General features: G+C 43.3%; 1 protein-coding gene across 2 annotated transcripts in view; it reads left to right on the forward strand.

The window, feature by feature from the left end:
- The window catches only part of LOC135906055 (rap guanine nucleotide exchange factor 1-like), a 141286-nt gene that overhangs the window by 70948 nt on the left and 53970 nt on the right, over positions 1-16368 (forward strand). For both annotated transcript variants that reach the window (XM_065437203.2, XM_065437205.2), the window contains 4 exons: positions 2019-2248; positions 9508-9590; positions 13839-13944; positions 15398-15476. In XM_065437203.2, the coding sequence (XP_065293275.1) occupies positions 2019-2248; positions 9508-9590; positions 13839-13944; positions 15398-15476 (498 nt within the window). The remainder of the gene's footprint in view (positions 1-2018; positions 2249-9507; positions 9591-13838; positions 13945-15397; positions 15477-16368) is intronic.

Here is a 16368-nt window from a genome sequence, read left to right on the forward strand (position 1 = left end):
TTCTGAAGGTGTTCAAGTTGGTTGATTTGATATTGTTTGTGGTGGACTCCAAACTAAATTTGTGTGTTCTAAGGCTTGGATCGTTTTGTGAGCTTGAGCATATTCAGTGCTTCCTCGCCCCCCCCCCCCCCCCCCCCCTCAAGCTTGAGTGAAGCTAGCTAGCCAAGCCAAGGTAACATTGAAGAGTGCATAAGTCATCACACAGCTTTGGTAGCACCTACTGTAATAAATACCGTCAATACCTTGTTCGCAATTGGTGATTACTACATATGTGGTAGGTACATGCATTTTAAGTGGCCATAGAACCCATGAAATGCAGTGTGGAAACGCTATTCAAATTTTTGGAAGCATTTAGACAAAGCATAAAATTATCTTTAACATACTTTTATATGCTCCCTATATCATGGAGGGTTTTTCTGACACTACAGTAACTGTCATAAGATCCCTCCACTTCTATTGAAGTATTGCGTGTAGGGAAAGTTCTGTGCACACCTGACAATTTCACCAGAACAAGCATGTGTAGTTGTATATTATTATGAAAATGGAAAATGTCAACTGCAAATAACTTTGTAACAGTAAATATCTTTGAAACTATTGAAAGAAAAGTTGCTTATTTCTTGTACCATTTCTTGACATAAATGCTTGCTAACATATTCTCTCCATCTGTCTGTGTGCTTTCTTCTGGCAGCATTGATTTCTGTAGGTTGTTTTCTGAACCATTAGGGAGCTTCCCAAATAATTTAACCATTCAAAAATATGGAGCTCAAAAACACTCTTTCACATGGCCAAAAGAGGAAACTATCATAAAGCAAAGTAGGTGTGTAGGGTCGCTACAGCAGCACAAAGCACATTTAATTGCTCAATTAACTGCACATTTTCCATGGTCACATTGGGCTAGACCTAACATTGATTTGCTGCAGTATGGTGCTTCCACTGATCAAACCTGCGTGTTTCTTGTGAATGTACTCCTGTACTTCATAATTCATTCGTTCATTATTTCTTTCTTTCTTTCTTTCTTCATCTTTTCTTTTTTTTTCCCTTCTTTAATACACACACGTACACACACACACACACACACACACACACGGGATCGTCATTTATGGCTCTCTTGTGGGCCCACAACACCTGTAGCATTGCCTGCATGCATTTAGCACTGCTGCAAGCATGACACCTTTTCAGATGTCATCTTAATGGAATCATGGCTCTCACATTTTAAAGCTGGCTATTCTGTTTATGAACTGTTCTCCTAGTGGTTGGCAATGAACTTTGAAGGCTTTAAACCTTTATCCATGGGAAATCTTATGATCATATAAGATTTCTCTAGGGGCACCTGGCTCAATGGCTCCTTTAATAACACATCATATGAAAACAGCAGACCCCAGAATTTAGAAACATTCCAAGATGCCAACACGTATATTACACTTCGGAATGGTTATATTTTTGTTAAGTTTAGGGGCTTTCTTGTTCAGGTGTTAAGGGCAATCTCTAGATATTTACTGACTAGCCCTCTTATTTTTAATCTTCTTTGTTTCATATATGGCTTCATGTCTCAAGTCATTGTCCGGATGACCTGTTTGATTTTTCTGCATATTACACTCTAAAAAAAGTTTGCACCCTTTGGGGTGTATATCTGCCACACAGCAGTAATTGTCATCTGCCTTGATGTGTTTCCTTTCTTTAACGCTGCGAGCCCGGTACTTTCCAGTAACGAACGGCATGCGCGTTATCAGCATGACATAGCATTCCCGACAGCAAAGTAGCGGGCGTGGCGTTTTCAAGAAAGGAAACGCATCAAGGCAGATGACGATTATTGTTCTGTGGCAGATATACACCCCAAAAGGTGCAAACTTTTTTTAGAGTGTAATGCTTTGTAGGAATTGCATTGGATGCACATTTCTTTGTTGCCTCTGTCATAATTTATTTCTAGCAGGCATGTGACGGGCACCTTGCATAACATGCTTGTTGCTTTTATCTTCAATCAGTACATATGTGCTTTCCTTATGATACTTGTGGTGCAGTTCAGGAGTACATCCAGACATTTGGCAGCTACTCACAGCCTGCAGAGCAGCAGGATTTTTTCAACAGTGGTCGTCTGTTCACGTACCAAGCTGCACACTACAAGCAAGTGCAGTTGTCTTTTGCTAGCCTGGGAAGTGATGAGTTCCTTAGCAGCTCTCTGCTAGATGCAACTTTGGCAGCACCTTTTGAACTGAGTTCTCCACCTGCTCTGCCGCCCAAGAAGAACAGGGTAAGCATGCTCTGAACACAGTGCCGTCCATGGCTGCCTTATCTTTGCTAAAGATGGAAGGCACACTTGACATGCAATGCTGACAGAATTTTGTGTAAGCATTCATCAGAGCCGCACCACTGTTTTGCACCATGTGCTCAGCTGGCAACCCAACCTGGCAGGCTCAGCCCTCAAAAGATTACATCAGGGGTGGGACTCTTGCACCAATTGCGCTATTTTGATACAGATGCAAATTCCTGTGCCAAATTGCGCCAAACACAGAAAATTGATGGAAATTGCACCACGCTGAGCTAGAGTTGCTTCGGCATGTGTGCTCCGGCAGTGGCCGCGAACAGCGAGCAGATTCGTTCTCCAAAAAAGAGTGCAGCCGTTCCCATTCCGCACACCACACGATGGCACCTCCCACACAGAATTTTCACTCTTATAACACTGGACTTTTCAGTGCTTCCAGCAAGTGGTTGGCGCACTCACAGCCACTTCGACAGCTGTATTTAGAGCGTCCGAGAGTACAGTTCAGTGGGCCGAGCGGCACGGTGCACCCTATAGCTGAGGCGCAAAACAACAAAAAGTAGGCTTACGGCGCTGCAAGCGAACTTGATATTAGGGAAGCGCCTTCAGCGAGTGGGCATCTCTGTCCCCAGGGTCGGTATTACGCAAAACTATTGCAATTTGTTTTTATGCCCATATGGCCAAGGCCTGAGCCATTTTGTCTTAATGGCGGATTTCGCATAAAGATTCGCACTTTAGCCCGAAAGGCGAAACATCGATGGCGATAGTAAATTAGTCGACAGCTGTACAAAATAAAGATAGTAGGTTTGTCGGCCGTATAAAGTTGTAAACATTTGCTTACTAACTAAATTAACAAGCCTGGTGTCTCGCGGACACAAGCAGACATGAACACATCTCACTCAATGACCACGGAAACATGCTGTCAAAACGCTGGAGTGAGGAAGCGCGGCAGCAGCAGCAAGCAAATTGACCTTTGTGCTGCCTCTCGCTTCAACCCGAACTAAGCAGTGAAAACACAGTGCACATAAAGCTATCAGCTCTCACACTGTTTCCGTCGCAGATCACTTTCAAGATAGGGTCCACACGGCTGCGCCATACCCAGCAACTGCCGGAGTAGTATACCCTCTCCCCTTGGTGCCTTGCATGTAACAAAAGACGGTGCACATCCACCCTGCCTTCCTCCCTTGCACATGCAAGATTGTGCCGGCATCATTGGTTCACCCTTGCACGCTTTCACTCGAACATACAGCATATGGCGCAGCGACGGTGCTATCGCCCCTGGACTTTATATGGAGTATCACGGTTATGCAGACAGCAGAAATGCGCCTGAAGTGTCCATATGATTGATATCACAATAAAAACAGATTGGAATAGCTTTATGTTTAACAGCCCAAGGTTTTTCTTTTTCAGGGACCACAGAAAAAGAGCATATGACTTGGAAAAACGTAATATCCAATAATGCTTGCGACAGCACTACAGATGAGGAAGAATGCTGCTCTCAGACGTGAATTGAATGCAAACTACGAAAAACACACTACATACAAAACCTGCTATCGCTACGCGACAGATGAACTTTTGGGGAAGGGTTGGGGGGGTGGCATCATTGCCGTGAATCACACTAAATGAAGCTTGTGATTTCCATCTACCGTATGGGTGTAATGTTCGATGATATCACAGTTGGTAATGTGGGAAAAGGAGGACGATGATGGTGGCCTTGGAGACGACGAAGAAGAGTGTAGCATTATCGCTACAATCACAGCCTTGTTTTGAACACATGCAGCCCTTTCTCACTTTACACAACACCACGTATACCATAGTAACCGCACAAGGTATCAAAGGGCATGACAGTGTCCACAAACTTGCATGGGTATGAGGTGACAGGTGCCTTCATTCGCTTCTTTGTTTTTGATGTCACGAGCTACGTTGAGAATGGCAGACAGTACACATAGTGCTCACAATAAGCAATGAGGGCTCCTATTTATACCATAGTATCCTCAAGCTCCCTGCACCTCTTCAGCAGACTTCTTGCCATTGTCAATGTATTGCACATCATTAGCATTTCTGTCAGCATCAAATCCTGCAAGTGTTTGTCCTTGCCCATTGTATGTAACGACCGTGAAGGGAAATGTAACAAACTGGAAAAAACTAAAAGGTAATACACATGGCCCTATGAAAACTAAACAGGACTGGCATTTCAGAGTATAGGAGTCGAAAAGATCTAACTGCAACATACATAATGGATGAGGTTCTACTGTACTAAACTTTTTGGGCTTCAAATTTCTTTCTTGCAAACCTGGCTGTTTATGCAAGTTTCATTGTGGGCTATATTTCTGGTAATGTTTTAGACAGTTTCTATAGCAAGACATGTTTGTTTACTTTGTTTTAAGCCCATGCCGTCATGTCTGGGACAAAGTTCCTTTTTTATAAGAAATAACACTCAGCTGTACAGATTTTAGCAGGACTTGAATGGCTAAATTAGCAGCTTTACATTCATTTAAATGAATTAACATGTGGAGTCCCTAATGGGCTTTCATTTTTTGTGTGTCTGTTGGGCAGTGTTTGCATGAAACATGTCTTCTCACTTATAGTTCATAGTCTTGCCACGTGGCAACCCATGTGAAAAGTTTTTTCCATTTGCAGTATGGCCCTTAAGTAATTAAAAATGAGTTATTTTCACATTGTAATTCATGATGTTTGTTATGCCTGCTCCTTCATATGTAGTTCAGCTGAAGAGGCAGAACTTAACTATCTGGAACAGGCAATCCGCCTTTTGCGATGCATTGTGGCGCCATCGTGCGGTGGCCACGAGAAACAATTTGGCAGGCGCCGCTGCGATAAGCGACAGCCGCCCCACGCAAGACTCGCGACCAAAGAAGCAGCAAGCAACGTGTGAGACAAGACCGAAACAACATGTTCCGCGCCGTCATATTTTGCAATCGTCAGGTAGCCATAGAGCCCGCTGGTGAATGCTTTGTACCCGGAGGTTTCTTCAGCGTGACGAACAGCTGGAAGAGCTTCGGCATCGCTTTACAAGCTCTTCCTTGGCCTGAAACCACTGCATCTGTGGCGTAAAGTGAATAAGTAACAAAGCAGTATGAGTAAGCACAAAAACACATGACTCGAATAGGGCATGAGGTGTAGTTCTTAGGGCAAATATCACGTTTCACCACTGCATGTCTTGCTTTATGGTGTGCCATGGTGCTAGGTGCATATATATACATATATAAACACACACACACACACACACACACACACACACACACACATACATACGCAGGCAGTGGGGAGGCCAACAAAATGCCATGTTGCATATGCTGTTTACCCACATAAAGTGTGTGTACATCTACAAAAATGCAAAAAAAAACGATGGTCAGAATGGCCAAAATCGGTTATAGCTTCAGTTTGTGGGGCGTCGGTCTTTCTCTTGGAACGTGCCGTGGTGCGAACGTAGCGGTCGACCGCGTCCTTTTTTTGAACTGGTGCGTGTGCACAAACAGCGTCACTATTAATTGACACGTAGTAGTGATGGCAAAGAACACAGTAGCAATAATGTGAATGGCGAAACTAACTTTGTTGGCCGAACCTGTTCCCACAAAAACAGGCTGCACTTAAAGCAAAACGACAGCGACGAACACAGTCGGCAATGGGCGAAATCTGATGAGTGGGTCAAGTGCGTCAGCTTTTATTCATGAGCCATCGAACGTTCAAAAGTAATCGCTGATGCCTGCATGTCTTCCAGAAAGTTCTACAGCATTCACGTCGCGCATACATGCAATCAGATTACACAAGGTTCGGCGACAACAGACAGCGGATAGAACGATAGATAACATTAGAGAAACTTCCAATACATACGGGCGCGTCCCGCATTGAGCGATTACATTTGTTTGACGGTGAAAAGCGGTCACCCGAAAAAGATAAACCAGTACACATGTCAATATGAAGTCCAGAGGTCTGGGCGACAGCATAGACGCTCCTGAAATGTGTCAGTTACACAGTAATTAATACTCCTATCACACGGGAAGATTTATTGTCATTCGAATCGAATGCCATTTGGTCTCTTGCGCACGGTGCTACGCAGTAAAATGTAATGGCATTCGCAAATGATAGCAATGACGATCTGGAAAAAATGTGTGAAATTCAAAGAAATTTTGTGCCTATTAAACGCGTCTAAGAACTTTTGCGAGTACTTTTAAAACGGACGAAAACATTTGGATGCCAATTATTCACAACTAAAAGCACTTCGAACAACACATCCAATTCTCATCCAATACGGCCGACATCCAATATGGCCGACCACCGCAACTGGCTCCTGGTGCAAAGAGTAATAGAGCTTGAGCAGAGCCCATGGTGAAAATATCATCGCGGCAAAAATAATTATTCTTTTTTATAAGTCTAAAAAAATATCTTCTGACTTAGCTGATGCACGGATTAATTTTTTGCATTGTGTGTCGCTGTCGTCTATCTGGAGTCAAGAGTATACATTCGGTTCAAAATCGAATATGAATGAGTTCCCGTAACTCATTCAATGACAAATGTCATTCCATTCGTATGACATTAAAATTTCCTGTGTAAATCCCGATTAATGGGATTATATGCGAATGCCATTCGATTCGAATGACATTATATCTTCCCGGCAGCAAGTAAATATTACTTGCTGCCGACAAGAATGATGAAATGACAACTAGCAACGATTGCTAACAAGCACTAGCAGCTACTTCCACAGTGCACGCTGTTTCCTACGCCAGCCCGGCAATGCAGGTGAGCTTGGCTAACTACGCCGACATCACGAGCATAAGCTGAGCGTTTATAAAGCTGCAAGTGTGCACACAGTGAAGTTGCGAAATGATGGTGTTCTAGCGACGGAGGCACAGAGACGATAGAAAAAAAGAAAACACTTTTATTTCACTCAGCCAGGTCACGCGAGCTCAGAGATCGCTTGTTTCGCAAGCATATAAAAATATACATTTGCATCTTCGTCGAGATTATTCGTATGAGTCAGTAATCACAAAAACAGAGAGGTAAACTGACTATGCCGATACATACCTGTCACAAAGTGCAGTCCTAATCCAGGCTTTACGGCGCTGTCGATCGCATTTTACCGACAGAAATCGGAAAATCCGCATTGCCTTGCTGGGATGGTCACGAGAGGTGCGGCCGTAAACAAGACACGTCATTGGCATCACGCAAAATTTCGATGGCAATAATGCTAGAAAGGCGTTGCATGCATGCGGCAGCGAGAATGGCAAGGCTGGCGTGTGAAACAACTTTATTGAAGTTCCGGCGAGGACACGAACTCGTCGCATACCCGGCAAGTCCCGCGTCAGGACTGGCAGGTCTAGCCCACCGGCCCGGTCACAGACATGCCGCACAGCCAGGATTTGCTTGTGTAGAGCGGGGCCATGCACGCAAGTCCCACTACTTTGCTGAACTTGGGGTATCGCGACCCGCACTCCCGGAGAAGGCTCAGATACGTGCCAGTCCGTAAAAGTCTAAGAGAAATGGCTGGTGCCCTATTCCACTGACAAGTGCAGCGCCTGCCACGGCTGTACTCCACTCACATGGAGGAGAGAGTCGACTCCGGCCATGCGCCTGCCAAATTGCTTCGGTCATCAGCCGCTAGGGTGCTGCGCATGCGCAGTTCGGCGTCACAAAAGGCGGATTGTTGCTAAGCTGTTAGACCTTAAAAAATACCTAATAACGACACCCCCTTAAGGAAAATTGTATTAGTACTCACAAAATGTTTTTGAGGTCTCGGTGCTTCACTTAAATTGCTGCGAATTGCAGTCTTCATTCAAGTTTTTTTAAATGCCAAGTTAACAGCACAGTAGTTCTGCAACAGAAGTTTAATTATAGCTGGTATTCTGTGTTTTTGATGTAAACAAAAACAACAAAAGCTTGCCAAATTTCTATCTGAATTCGGCTTTAACTGAAAAGGGTCAGTGAAAGTAAATTTGCCAGAGAGCCAAGACATTGATTCCCATGTAGCTGCCATGCTGCATGTGCTCCAATACAAAGAGCCTGTAAAGTTAATGTGACGTGTCTACCTGCCACCCAAGCAATCTTTGCTGTTTTCTTATTTGCATCCATTTTTCCTGTGGCTGTGACAAAAATGAGAAGCATGGAAGGGGGCGGGGGGGGGGGGGGGGTTGTATGCAGGGGGATCAGGAGAGTCCTAGCCCACATCCTTGCGGCCTTCATGCTCCAGTAACTAAAGTGGTGAACTGGGCAAATTGAGTAACAATGCATGAGATAGGACAAACGGAATGAAGCGATGAAGCACTGTCCATTCAGTACGTTTGTTCTGTCCCATGCACTGTTACTTTATTCAACAACATGTAATATAAACCAGCCCAAATTTGCACTCTTGCAGAACTGGCCAAGTTCACTGATGATAATGCAGGATCATATCTTCTTAATCCTTAATCATTTTTCTTATATTATTTGTCAGAGCTCTGAATGTGCATAATGTTATAAATTGTCTTATTCAATTTTTGTTCAAACTTCAAGTGCACTCGGCCCTAATTTCTGCATAATCATGTCACCGCATGGCATTGTGCCCTTGCTAGACTGCTTCTAAATAACTTAATTGTGCTGTGTATTAAATGGAATTACAGTGTTGAAGAGCGAGATCTTCAGTTATGTAGCACATTTCAGCATCAACAAAATTAGTTACGCAGATATTCACCAGGAAAAAAAAAAATCGTAAGCTTGATGCGAGATATTATCAACCGGAAAAGGCAGGTTAAATTTCATCTGCAAAAATATATTCACAAAAAAAAACTGAATTTTCTGATGGAAATAAAAACCGGAAAATGTATGCCATGTTTTGGAACAATAAAAGCTGAGGAAACTGAACTTTAGTTATGGCAACCTACTAAATCAGAACGGCCACACTACTGCTAGTATTAGATATACAATGTGTAGTTATCAAGTACATTTGCCAGCTTTTATAAATTTACTTTTCTTTTAACTTACAAGCAGATGAGATTAGTTATGTTATAAAAATTCTGTTTATTTGTCTTTATTTATTCATACGCGCCTTCCCAGATTCGTACATGCATTTCAATAGCTGCGCCACTCTGTTAATGCTTTGTCTTCTTAACTTGAGAGACTTCAGAACTTCACTTATGGGTCACCAGCAAACATCTGGATTTTATTTTCAGTAGCATGCTGTACTCTTGTCTCATTTTCTCACCTGGATACTACTGTTGAACAAAGTTACAATTTTGGTTTGTTTTTGGTGCTTACAGAGTAGTTCCTTGGGTGTCCAAGATAGTCTCATGTTGCCTACGCGCCAGTCCTATGCGTCTCTTGGTTCAGGGACCTGCTTAGAGTAAGTGCCTTTAAATCCTCAGATTCATGCATGATTCCAAGGTGGGCAATGAGCAATAGTCTAACCCACTTATAATGATACCGGTTTTAACAATATATTGGCTATAACTGTGAGAAGCTGCTGCACCGTCAACTTGTGTATGTTTTCCATGGTGAAATACTCGCTTACTACAATGCCCCAATGCCGCATTATTGGTTATAACGATAAAGTCTGACTCCTGGGTGTTCGTGCTGAATGGTAGTGAAATGCGAAATCCTTGAAAAGAAAAAATGAAAACGAGAAATTTGAGCCGCTGAACAATGGCCCGCTGCCCCAACAGCCGCTGCGTGCTCATTTTCTAGCCTTCACCACGTGCCTCTCTCCCGTTGCCCTTCCATCCCGCCGAACACGAATGGGCTGCGCCCATAGCTCTACACCGCGCCACCCTCTGAATCACGAATGGACCGTGCCAACTGTGCTGCTCCCAGATTGCTCACTGGCTCCTCATTCAGCACAGTTCTGCGAACAGCTTAATTTCTCCCATTTGTCTTTGTTGGTTGTGTCAAAATCGTTCTTGGCTATCTGGTTTCCCATCCTTGTTTGACTCGCTGCCGAAACGGACGATGGCTGATCCGCCCGCTAATCATCAACAAGGCACAAAGTTGCCGGCGAAATGAAAGCGCATGGCCATAGATTTGGAAACTAAGTGCTTCTAACCGATAAGGCTATCGTTGCGAACATGCTTGCATCAGATAGCGACGAGGACGACGACTGCGATGACACGGTAGGGCAGGCTGCCTCAACGTTGTCCTCACAGAAGGCCCGGCAGATGATTCAGTCCTTCCGGTGCTTCATTTTTGCGAGGAACCTTCCACTGCACTACGTGGAGCACCTGGATGCCTTAGAGAAGGATGTCGGCAAGCTTCACGTAAAGTTTAAAGCCTGCAAGGCTGACAGACATAATGTTTTCTCTTGCAAGCCAGTGAGAAGTATGTGGCGAGATGCTTGTGGCGATCTCGCCTCAGCATTTCTTCTGGATTTCTCAAGCTAACAGGCTGTCGTGGCAACCTCCTCGCATTTTTTAAAAGGCTCCTTTTGGGGCCACCAAAGTGATGCCTCGGCAGAGCTTGCATAACGCTTGCCACCCGTTACCCCTCTTTGCAGTTGTTATAGCAGTGCCATTCTTCAACGCCAACAGCTACAGCTTGTTACACGCAATGAAAGCACCCAGGAAGCAGTTAAACACAATCAGCAGCCAGATGGAGGAAGGTGGTGGAGAGGGGCACTAGCCTCCCCGCCATACTAGTTTTCTCACAACAGCTCTGCCATCCCCCCTATTTTGATTTTTTCATGCAACCCGGCTATTCAGTGGAATTTTTGTGGCACCTGAATATTGTTATAAGTGGGTTTGGCTGTATGTATTATCAATTTAGAGAGAGCAAAAGTGCTTTGGGTATGCAACATGGCCATTGTTACAGACCACTGGTGTCCGCGAGTGCCATATATGATCTTAATTTATCAATGTTGTCGGTTTCATTGATAACTGTTTTGATGTACTGAGCTAATGTGACAGCAATATTTTCTCTCCTAGGAATGCTCAGAATGTCCAACACATAGTGCACTAAACATGGACGGTAGGTTCGGAGTGATTATTTATAACCCTATTGTCATCTAGAATAAAAATTTAGGTTCTATAGGATGTGTGTGCTGCAAGAATAATTCTCCCATTATTTGCAATATTATGTACATATTAAAAAAACATTTTGTGCAGTCATTAGCATAAAAAAGAAAGGAGCATTACTTTATAAGAAACCTACAGCAACAACCCTGAACTGAGCTAGTTAACTAAGTGCATGCTTCTATATTTCAGTGCAGTTAACATGAAATATTCTGCATGAGAACCTTCTGTTCTTCCCTTTCATGCCATTCCGTTCTTGGAAAGAAACACGCCATGTTGTAGTACTAAGGGTGGCTCAGGACAAACCGAACCCAAAGCAAGTGAAGAGCACATGAACTGTGAGGCAATATTAAAAAAGTAGATGGAAGACAAAAGCCTACTTACGTGGGTTCCTTCATCTCTACATATCTCTACAGGTACTGCTCGAAATGCTGACTGCCATGGTTTTTGTCATTAAGATAGCCTTCCAGTTCATGCGTTTCACTTGCTTTGGGTTCAATTTATCTTGGGCCACGCTGGGGCCTGCCATTAGACATTTGCATTCTTGTCTGGCTTATTAATTAACATTTACATTTATGTCACTCAAGAATTTTATCTTTTTTTTTTTTAACTGTATTGTCATACCTTGCACATGGTATTTTGGCAGCCACTGACATACCAGTATATCTAGTAAGTCTTTGGTGGTGCAGACAATGGTTAATGCAGGGATGGTCAGTTGATGTTGTGCAGTGTCATACTTCTGGTGCATTGTTAACCTGATGGTACTGTCTACTAGTGTTCCTGGACGCATTTAAACGCATTTTTATACCCCCCGTTCATTTAGTGGCCTTTGTGCTCACAGAAACTGTTGTGGCTCGAAAAAAAAAAAATTGGGGGCTGTAAAGTGACACGTAATGGTGATGACATTGATAAAACTTACAAAGAACCATTGCGAGTCAGACGTCAGAATGGCTTTTCTAACCATGGTTGTGTTTACAGGCATAGAGAAAATGTTAAGTAATGTTTTAATAAGCCCTTCAAAATCACACCTCATTAACTTGAACTCTGATATCTCAAAATACTGGTTAAGTCTAAATTTTCTTTTGGCCGCGGTGTCAATGCGGTGTCAACCGATGTGTTTTTCACCCCTTAACTTCAAAAGTTATTACACCTGACTCCAGATATCTCGAAATCTCACCTTCAAAAATACCAGGGAAAGGCAACAAGGAAGCGTCAACAGGTTCGCTTCCACTCGCTTCTCACTCAGTGGCAGCTTGCTAGCCAAGCCAGACACTGCATTGGGCCACTTTCCCCCTTCTTTCTGTTTATCACCACTCGCGCGCATTTGCTCAGCTCCTCGCTGCCACTTTTTTGTGGCCTCATGCAGCAGCAGGGAGCTGGGAGTCTTTTTTTTTTTTTCCTCCAATTTAGGTCACTATCAATGACACATCAGTGGGGTCACAGTGTATTAATCGTGACCTTGAGCAAGATGATCAACACTTTTGAGCAGCTGCGGTCAGCCTATGCGCTGCATCCAATAGAAGCCATCATGTGAGCCCGCAGCATTTCAGCGAGATTGCGGCTTGATGAGGATGCTTGCGCAATGGTTAGGTGCAAATGCTGCATCACTGATGGGCGTCTGCTAGAAGCGTGACAATTGCACTCTTTCGCTGTTAAGTTTCGGTTCTCGAAGTGAAATTGTCTGGAATTCATTATGATGCAGAAAGTAGCAGTGTCAGCTATTTGGATGTCTGGAACTGGTTATGCTCAGATGACTGGCTTCAAATATTGCATTAGGATCAATTGTCTTGACTCTGTGCCAAGCACGTTGTCTTAGAACAGTGTCAGTAACTCTGTTCCCCGTAGAAGCCGACGTGTCTGGCACCGATGCATGCAAAAGTGACCGAGAATGTTACTGGCGGCATTTTAAAAAGGCTCCATGTGGTCTGTGCACGGCCAGCAAGCTTCTAGCTTCACGATTTCACTTATCTCAAAACTCCGCTTCTGTTGAAATAATTACCTTTTCTTCTTCTTTTTTTTTTTTCCAGCTTCGAGCGAGGGGTTTACTGTACATCACTATTCAGAATTCTATGGAAGGGAAACATTTAATTTCTATTATGTACAAATTTTTATGCAACTCTTTATGCAACCCTTTATGCATTCCAACGTACTTTATGTACTGCTTGTCACATCAGCACACAAAAACGGTGCTCATTGTTTGTCTAAGTGTTGGAAAAAGAAGCAACTTATCGTGATTCTACGCATAATCAAACATTGGAAAAATCTGTGATGCATACAGGCAGTGAGAACAATATTTATGACTCTTGTACACCATTTTGCCATCTACCGCTCATGTTCAGGATGATTATCAGATGAAAAGCCATTCTGATGTCGGGATGCATGCATCCCATTACCACTGAGAAGTGTTTTTGCAAGCATAAAAAGTGGGACATGTACGTCCCACTGTCCTATATGTGGTTTGGATATGTGGGCATTTTCTATGTGCAAGCTCCTTGCAGTTTTCTAGGAAGCTACTGTATTGTACAAATCATGAAGTGATAAAGCAGAACAAATATACTGCCTGTGTTTCATCTGGACGTTGTCTTTGCCAGCACCCCTCAGCCTTTAAAAGCTATTGAAGATGCCCTGCCTGATGAGAATGGAGAGAGCTTGATTGATCTGCAAGATGTCAGCGATCACTTGATCTTTGGTGATAATGTGAGCCTGTTTTTTTTTCTTTTTTCTTGATATCTTTTCATTGTGTTACAAATATGGTGTATAACTGTGATCTGCAAGTATTGTCCTTCTCCTGGTAGGGAACCAGCTCCTGGTAGCATTGCCTCATGACATTACAATGCATTTTAATGGGAAAAAGAATGCAGTTTATGAATATACTGAATGTGCAAAACAGATCAAGATAGGGATGAAGCGTACAAACAACAGTCTTTTGTTAACCTGTTCTTCGGTAGTATATCCATAATGTATACAGTCTATACTTGTTACAATGGACCCCCATACAACACTTTTGGACATAATGGACCATCTTTCAGCGTTAGTTTGTTCTACGTATTTTATTAATGCAACGAAGTTCGCTTTTAACGGACTGCGCTGCGACGGACTATCGGCTACAGCGGACGAAATAAGCGGCAATTTTTTCAACATCGGGCATATGAAACGTACTTTTGCCGTGTCGACACAGGCTGACAAATGACTTGCGAGGGTCAGCCGGCGGTCACAGCTCAATATTGCATGCGTGAAGGAGGAAGGCGGGGCAGAAACGCGCCGTCTTCTTTTGCACAAGGCACTGGAGGGGGGTGAGAGAGAAAAGGGGGTTCTACTCCGGCGGCTGCTGTTGCTTACGGCGTGGGCACCATATCTTGAGAGCGATCTGCAATGTGGACACAGTGCCCCCAGTGACGGTAGCTTCATACGCGCTGTGCTTTTGACGTATAGCTTGCATTGAAGCGATAGACAGCACAAAGGTCAATTCACTCGCTGCTGCTGCCGCACTTATCTTGCTTAATTTGCTATCACAATCAATGCTTTGCCTTTTGGGCAAAACTACGACTCTCTTTCTTTCTTTCTTTCTCTTTTTTTTTTATGTTCGGCACTCACTCTTTGCAATAAAGTTGTTAGACGTCACGATGAAATTTTCAGAAGGGAGGCATTTCCGATATTATGGACTTTGGGTAAAACATATTTTTTTGTCGGATTATCAGGGTCCATTGTAACGAGAGTCAACTGTATTGCCAAACAGCCAGAGCACTAATGCTTTCAACGCTATTTAGCAAACTTAAGTTTTCCTTCCGAGCTCACTGGTTCCACCATCTCGCATAGCTTAGCTCTGTCAGCACTATTTTGCGGGAGTGTATCGCTTTCACTGTGTAGCTCTCGGCCCGCTTCAAACAGTTACACCAAGCAGAGCATGACCAATGACAAGATCACTGGTGCAGCCTGCTCTACACATGCATGTCAATGATGCATCTTCATCTGTTTACTCTGGCAACGTACTGTTTTAAGGAGACATGCTTTAGATTGCAATGTTGTCTGTGACTGAAGTCATGCCTCTAGCAATGCCGTTTAAGTACCTGTATGTGTATTTTTAAGTTTGACAAAGTTTGCACTCTTGTCATGCTTTTTTGTACTCCTCTGTGATTGTTAATACCAACAGCCAAATGATGTACGAGGACTCAAGGGAGGGCCAGCTGATGCTCTCATAATTCATGCAACTGCAGTACCAGAAAACAGTGGCAAGTGTTTATTTTTTCGTACTTCATCTGACTGGTGGGTGACATTCTATTGACTGTTTTGTAGTTTAAATTTTACTATACTTGCTAACCAGCAAATAAAGAGCAGCTCTCTATATGTAGGCTTTCGTTAATTATATTTTCTCACTTTTAGTGATTTTGGCTATTTGGCTGATCTATATGGGTTATCAAGTTTCAGTTTGAATATTTTTGAACTGTTTTCACCATGGTGTCTCTATGCACTTGTAGACCAGTCATTACAACATTGTTTGGAGAGAGCCTGGCTTGCGAACATTGCTTCCCTCAGGATAGCTCGAAATTGAGTAAAAGTACCATAAAAAGTTAAGAACAAATACTTTTTTTTTCTTTACCTGCTGGTGCAACTGACCTCTTTACCTCTTTTTAAAGGTAACATCTTGAGTGAAAATGTCCTAATAAAAATTTTATTATTTAAGCTTGGGAACTGTGTCTTTAAGTTTAGGAATACTTGGGTCTTTCAACACTTAAGTTTCGTGCATAAAAAGATGTATCGGAAACAGAAGTGCAATACTGTAGCCAACAGGTTACTGTATCATTCATCAGCACCCTTCTGCTTAATATGGGTGTCACATGGCGCACTTTTGATCGCAATCAAGCTCGATCCGGATTATGCACTGAAGTAGCACTGAATTGTACCGCTAGTCATGTGTCCTTGTGCACAGCGCGCAAAATTGTGCGTTGCGCGAAATGAGACGATAACAACAGCTCGCGCGCAACGTCTTCAGTGAAAGTGCGCAGCGCCGGGGGAAAGAAAAAAAAGAACGGTGGGGCCCGTGACGTATGCGTTACGCGATCCTCAAGGTCCTGTATAGGAGAACGCAGGGAAGAAATTTTGCTTGCGGAGGCTAGACGGGAT

Source organism: Dermacentor albipictus, chromosome 1 (genome assembly GCF_038994185.2).
Source record: "Dermacentor albipictus isolate Rhodes 1998 colony chromosome 1, USDA_Dalb.pri_finalv2, whole genome shotgun sequence".
NCBI lineage: Eukaryota > Metazoa > Arthropoda > Arachnida > Ixodida > Ixodidae > Dermacentor > Dermacentor albipictus.